We start from the raw sequence: 7,074 nt of genomic DNA, 5'->3' as shown, positions 1-7,074 counted from the left end.
TGATGAACTGGGTTTCCCTTCAGGCCACATATATATCCATTCGAGCAGTGCTCCCACAGTTCCATTGAAGTTTTGCGTGCAAAGATGTGTACATGTCTATCACACTGTTAACCTCCACTTATATAATGGATTTTGTAAATAATCTACGTTTAATACTCCTAATTAGTATCTAAACATTCGATGCTAAAAATAAGTCATCAGCGATCACCCCATCACCGTATTGAGTCTCCTTCGCTCAACTCCCGTCACGACGTCTCAGTCACCTCGATCACCCAACTGCTGCAAGCCCTGTACTGTTACTGTACGTATGGGGGCCATGGAGTACCGAGTACGTATAGCATCGTCCGGTCGCCCCGCGCTTGCCTGGTTGGCTCGGCGGCGGGTCCACCGGTCAGCATCGCACGGGGCTGTGCACACGTCGTCCTGCTGCCTCTTCTGCACAGCCTCCTCGGTCAGAAGCCGGTGCCAACCCCCTGCAGGTGACCTGGGCTCACTGATGATGAATCCCACGAGCTGAAGCAATCCATCACACTAAGCTGGCTCCTAGTGGAAATGAGGTTGAAGGTGATGCTTGCATTGCGTGTGAAAGTGGCCGGTTTGCTCTGTATCACTGTATGGCACTGAAGGGCTGTTATTGGGGAGTGGAGGTGTGGAAATGGAATCCTCTCACTCTTTCAATGCGTTCGGCACCAGCTGGTGTCTAGGCTGTTGCATTGTCAACAACTCAATGTGCATTGCCAACAGAGGATGGTTAGTAGTCCTTCCCCTAGGTGTTAGCAACTGCCTTTAGAGTACCTAATTTTAACCCTACCTTTACTCAAGTTATCTTAACCCTGCCTAATGACATTGACAGCCAAGTGACATTGCACATAGATGTATGCAAGTACAAGACAGACCAGCTGCTCTTGGATCTAACCGCTGTCCAAGTGTCTAGCAGCTGATACCGCTGCTGTGTAGCTTGTGTGCTCCAGGGGACCCCCTGTTCAGCTGAAAGTGTTGATGCCCTGTACTCAGCATCCACCATCTATCATCTGCAGTCATCTCCATTTCCTTCCCTGTCATAGAGGAGTGTCAGCTGAAAGAGGAGCCCATGCGTTGAAAGGCACCAAGGAATCTCCCAAGTGGTGGTGAGCACATGATGGAACTGGGGAAAGGAAGGAAAGGGCAAATTGACATGTTGCAGCCATCCAGCAGGGACTGTTTGGGTGAGAGCAGCAGAGAGATATCTGGCACGGTTCTCGCAACAACTTGGCACTGTCAGCGACCACATCATGGGCACGGGAAATTTCCTGCTTCTCGATAAAAGCCTACTAGTAGCTCAGATATTTTCCTCCCTTTTTTTTCTCCCGAAAAGGCCTCAGCTCAAATAATTTGCACGGTGTAATTTGATGCATCATACTACTTTGCATTTTACCAGGCTTCAAGGGTAAAGAAGCCTTGTAAGAAAGGGACAATGGATGGTCGGCACACAACACAAACAGGCTCGGCAAACACGACGGATTACTTACTTAACCCTGACGGCCTGACTGACGACACTCGTTTTCGTTGCCATCTGAAATCGTTTTCATCTGCCTCCTGATTCCTTTTGCCAATTTTAGCCTCATCATCAGCGGCCAGCCGACCGACCGATCGACGACCCATCTGCTCCGATGTTTACAACGAACACTCTCTTCTCTCGCTTTCTGTCCGTCCGTCTCCTTTTAGTTTCTTCCTCCTCTCGCTCGTCTCTGCTTTCCTCCCATGGATTGGATTGGATCGGATCAACGTCAAGAAAGCGAGAGCGGAGATCCGTAGCAGGAAACCGACCGACCGTCTGGATGAAGCTGTCAATTTTATCAACGCTACCTTATCCTCATCAGTCATCAGGGTTGGTCTAATCGGCAAGTGATTCTTTCTGTGAAAGCTACTAATTGCTCAACCTAGCTGCTGTTCAAGCAAGAGTAGCTTTCAGGCTCCAGCAATCTTCTTCATCAGGGTAGTAAAGACAAAAACAAAACATTTGGCGGCTGGATAAACTTTCTTAATCACACAATTAACTCTCTTTTTTCTCGAGCACTGTTAAGAACCTAATCAGATCACGATTAGGTTCAGAGATCGGAAGCTGTGTGCTGCGATCATTCAATGAACCGTTGCTGTAAAGGCGTTCGGTGACATGAAAGGCAATTCGATGCATGGCAGTATTTGGTAGTAGGAGTATTGGACGCAGCAACCGCTGGAGAAATCCCGTACGCCGTGGCAGGTTGGCTGCCCGCCCGCTAAATCTGACCATTTAAGAACGGTAATCACCAAACCAACACGCAAGGATCAACGGTGAGCGCACACCAGTCGTCGTACATGAAATGAAAATCGACAAAATGTAAAAAAAATGGAAGGAAAAACAGTTTCATAATTTCTAACATTACAACCATTCTGCTTACCATGGAAACTTTTAGACCATGTTTGTTTGAGCTTCTGCTTTTGGGCTTTCCAGCTTTTGGCTGGAAAGCTAGCTTTCTGGCTTTGGGTTTTTTGGCTGCTGACCTTTTGCCATTAGCTTTTGTAATAAATTTTTATGTTACCAGCACACCAAAAGCAAAAGCTAGAAAAAGCTCTTCTCAAAGCTTTCAGTTCATTTCCTCAGAAGCTAGGTTTTCGAAAGCCAATCCAACAGCTAGACTGTTTGTTTTAGCTTTCTAGCTTCTGGCTGCTAGAAGCCGGAAAGCTAGTCCGAGAAGCTGAAACAAACAGAGAATTTTGTGCCATGTGTTTCCAAACATCTTCTTAACTTGTACAAGCACACGCATGGTTTTCGCCAAGCAGTACGTAGCAACATTTGGGCGGTGAATTTCAGCAGTTTTGCATGGATTTATGTGCGTTTTTTTGGAACGTGTTCTGAACTCGTACAAGCGCGTACATGCTTCTTTTTTCCATGTACGTATACACCAACATTTTTGCGCTGGGATGATAGCGGTGCTTGAGGATGTGGCCAGAGTGGTTGCATGCGTGCTACGTACGTCTCGCTCCGGCGACACGCCGACATGTTTTTGGATAGAGAAGTATCCTTTTGTTGGTCTTTTCTTGCATGTGGTCCTTCAATTCATTTCATGCCATGAATATCTCCACCTCTCTTTCTCTCTCTTTCACAAATGTGTACGTTCTGATGAGGCTGGTTGCTAAAGGCGATGACAGCCTCTTTTCACGGTACATCAACCCAAAAGCTAAAAAACAAGGCGATTTGATATCATAGCCATTTACTTGGTCACTGTGTGCATCATAACCACCACGAATTTGTTTGGAACGAGTGGATTTCTGATAGCTTCTGTGCTTTTTGTTCGGATGAATTTTGCGTCAAATTGTCTATCAAAAGCACTTGTAGTTAGTAAACATCAAGGGATGGTTGAAAGAGTGCTCCTGGATGAAAGGGGGCGGGAAAGGTGGCAACAGGGTGCCTCTGCTTTCATAGTAGTAGTAGTAGGCAATAAAGATCCTCTTTTTCCTTGCAACAAGATGGTACTCTGCAACGGTGCAAGTACTGTGATCTTAACCTCCATGGCAATTAATCTCAGCACAAAATCATACACTAATTCATGTGCCATCCTTTAACGGATATATCCTCTAATAAATTTTTATTTTTTTAAAAAACAAAAAACAATTACTTATTGTCCATGCAAATTCTGAAACCATTACCAAGGTGGTTTGCTAATCATGCTGTGCTCTGTCCTGTCCTTGGCACACATTTACCAGTCAGTTTACCTGCCTTTCTCAGCAATTGAATTCCTCAAGACATAGCAGACTGCACAGAACTGTCACGCAGCAGTTACAGTCCTCCAAATCTACTAATACCAAGATAATTAAGTAAACAATATCATATGAAATATTAGCGGTTTGTGACCTCTTCAAAAAATGAGAAGGAACAGAAAAAAGAGAGGAGGATATTCTTTGCTTTGCAATAACCACCATCTTCTTCCCCTGCGGTGGTTGCAACTTGCGGCGCTGCCTGCTCGCTCTATATAACCGCACACTGCCCCGCCGCTCCATCTCCACAAGCACATTGCCGCCTCCCTCCGCCGTCCCATCCCGCCGCCGGCAGCCATGCGGCGCCGCACCCTCCTCCTCCTCCTCCTAGCCGTCCTGCTGGCCGCGACGGCGGCGGCGGCGACGGCGCGAGCGGCGTTCGCGTGCGCCCCGGGCGGCCCCGCGACGTCGCTGCCGTTCTGCCGTCGGTCGCTGCCGCTGCGGGCCCGCGCCCGCGACTTCGTGTCCCGGCTCACCCGCGCCGAGAAGGTGCGGCTGCTGGTGAACAACGCGGCCGGGGTGCCCCGGCTGGGCGTGGCCGGGTACGAGTGGTTGTCGGGGGCGCTGCACGGCGTGTCGGTCAGGGGTCCGGGCGTGCGGTTCGGCGGCGCGTTCCCGCAGGTCATCGGCACCGCCGCGGCGCTCAACGCCTCGCTCTGGGAGCTCATCGGGCGGGTAAGTATTTGTACGCGTTCGCGTTGGCGTGGGGTGGGTCGTTCGCTTCACGCCTCACCGTGCGCTCGCCGGCCGGCGGCGGCATTGGCGCGGGTCCTGCCGGCATTGCGCGCGCCGCCGTGGAGCTGGAGGCTTTGGGTTTCTTTTGTCGTTGCTTTGCTGCGGTCTCCGTCGTCGCGCGTGCATGTGAGGCTGCCACGCGCTGTGTTGCTCGCTGGGCGCCGCGCCGTCTTTGTCTCTGGGGGGCCGGATGCTTTCTTTGGCGCCATGCATTGGGCTCGTCTCGTTCGTTCCAGTGCAGCCAGACCACAGTCGCTAGTGCGGGTGGCTGTAGCCTACTAGTACGCCGTCTGGTAGTGGCGCCAGCGGACCGTCGGATCGAGAACTGCCGGTGCGGTTCCGAGCACGAATCTTAAAGGCCGTTATGGTCTTTTTTTTTTATCTCGGCGGTTAAGAACTTGTGATGATACGGTTAGGAGCCTCAGTTTTTACGTGCTCTAGAGCTGAAAGATTGGAAATATCTTCCGTTAAAAAAAGATTGGAAATATCTTGATGTGATGTGATCACCAGGAGAGTGACGCGTTCGGTATGCGTGGGCCCACCATGTCAGGGAGGCGCCCAATGAGAGGCGAGCCGTACGGTCTTCTGTACTGTGCACGAGTGGCCCCAGCAGCAGCAGAGAGCAGAGGTTGAATGCTTGCTTTGGTACCAGTCTACCGGAGCAGCAGAGCATCTCCTTCATCAGTCCTGCTTCTCCTTGGTGGCGTGGAGCCTACACTGCACTACACCAATGTCCATGTGCGATGAGTGATGCCATATCCCATAGCAATAGAGTAGTGATGGAGGAACGCGAAAGGGAGCCGGCAGTGGTTGTTGCTGCAGCTTCTTCCTTGTTTGGCCCGGTCCTGGCATTTTTGGGTCTGGGACGAGATCAGAGCTGAAAGACACTTTTCCAATCCAATTACCATATTGGGATGTACTCATGAAGAATACGTATTGGGATGTACTCGGGAGACTATAATATAAAAGTAACTCTCCAATAATAATGAAAGTGATATATTTTAGGATATTCCTAGTTATTGAAAATATTTAATGAGTGACCGCTAGAGATGCTTTAATGGGACATAAATATCGATAATTTCCTGTAAGAAAAGAATGATCCAACTGATACACGTAGGTTAGTAAGTACACGTTTAATTTAAAATTTGTCAAGTGCTTCTAATTTGATTTTATCAATTTTTCAGATAAAAATTATCTCTTTTCTTATGCTCTTAGAAGGAAACCAAGTTTCAACGATAGTGGGGTGTTACTACTAATGGTGGGTATTCTCAGAACACTTCTAAGGTGGTGGTCTTCATGGAGTATTGGAGAGTGGAGTGGGAGTGGAGGTCTTGTGTCTTCGTTGATGGTGGTGGTCGTTCTTCTTATGCTTATGATGCTGGTATCCAATGCTTTGCTCGGCTTCTTTTATAGCCCGAGGAGAGCCTTCGGGACTCCTCAATATTTATCTCTGTTGTTGCCTGGATAGCTCTGCATTCTTCAATAATTGTCCTGGCTATAGTAGAGTCACTGTTTATTCCTTTTGTGCTCTGTTCTCTATCGTGTACTATCTTCCCATGGCATTCTGCATGCTGCTTGCTATGGTCTTTCAGGGTCGAGTGATTGACGTCGCAGACTTCAATCACAAATATTATGGCATGTGTTATTCTTCCCACGGCCGAATTGTTGTTAACACTTTAACAACACAGGGAATATATTTTAATGTGAGGCCGAATATTCTTTTATAAAAAGTTATATTTTCATATTTATTCACTTTCTTCAATATCGGGTTCTTCTGGTTGCCATAATTCATACCATCATCACATATTGGTATATCCATTTTTAATTCATAATCTTTATATATATTTTTAAATTTTTCATCTATTTCAACCCTTATTTCTTTCAATATTTCTTCCTTTAAATTTTTCTTCCACTGGGGATATATTGATTCAAACTTTTCTTTTAGCTTCTTCTCAATATATTCTTCATTCAATGAATATGTCTCTGTCTTTAAGACTTCTTTATATGTTGGTATCCTAGATGGTCCATCTTCTCTTATATTAATTCAAGGTAAGCTTAACTTAACCTACTTTGTTTTTTTGGTATTTTTGAATATATTCTTTTGCTGCAGGATCTAAAAAATAATTTACTCCCAAAATATTTCTAGCATACGAGAGTGCTTGATCAATATCAATGTATCTTTTCCACAATATTCCTCCATCTTTATCTTTTTCTATCTTTTGAGCTATGACATGCTCATATGATACATAAAATCCTGGAGCCTTTCCCTTATATATGACATATATAGGTCTTTTCTCTATATTTTCAGGAGTCTCTTTTGGTTGCATTAAACCATTAATTGTATGAAAATATTCAGCTAAGCTATTTAGTATAGCTAGCATATAACCTTTGTCTTCTCTTTTGTTATTATATTGATACCAGAAATTATCTAATATGCATTCTTGTACTTCATCAAGTACAATATGATCTCTGGGCTTAAATTTATATGTATTTGGTGGAAATATTCTTAATTTGTTTTCTGCTCCAAAACAAAAACAATCACCCCCTTGTTGGGTTTACTCCTCT

At 46.2% G+C, this 7,074-nt stretch overlaps 1 protein-coding gene across 3 annotated transcripts in view; it reads left to right on the top strand.

Annotated features, from left to right (window-relative positions):
- The first annotated feature begins 3,795 nt into the window (after positions 1-3,795).
- Positions 3,796-7,074, top strand: part of LOC105915006 (beta-D-xylosidase 1-like) — an 11,439-nt gene continuing 8,160 nt past the window's right edge. For all 3 annotated transcript variants that reach the window (XR_002678902.1, XR_002678901.1, XM_022829333.1), the window contains exon 1: positions 3,796-4,449. Coding sequence is in view for 1 of the 3 variants with exons in the window: in XM_022829333.1 (XP_022685068.1) it covers positions 4,072-4,449 (378 nt within the window). In the remaining 2 variants the exon portion in view is untranslated. The remainder of the gene's footprint in view (positions 4,450-7,074) is intronic.

The sequence above is a fragment of the Setaria italica genome, chromosome VIII, assembly GCF_000263155.2.
Source record: "Setaria italica strain Yugu1 chromosome VIII, Setaria_italica_v2.0, whole genome shotgun sequence".
Classification (NCBI taxonomy): domain Eukaryota; kingdom Viridiplantae; phylum Streptophyta; class Magnoliopsida; order Poales; family Poaceae; genus Setaria; species Setaria italica.
The sequence above is the reverse complement of the archived record's forward strand: the minus strand, read 5'-3'. Positions and strand labels throughout refer to the sequence as shown.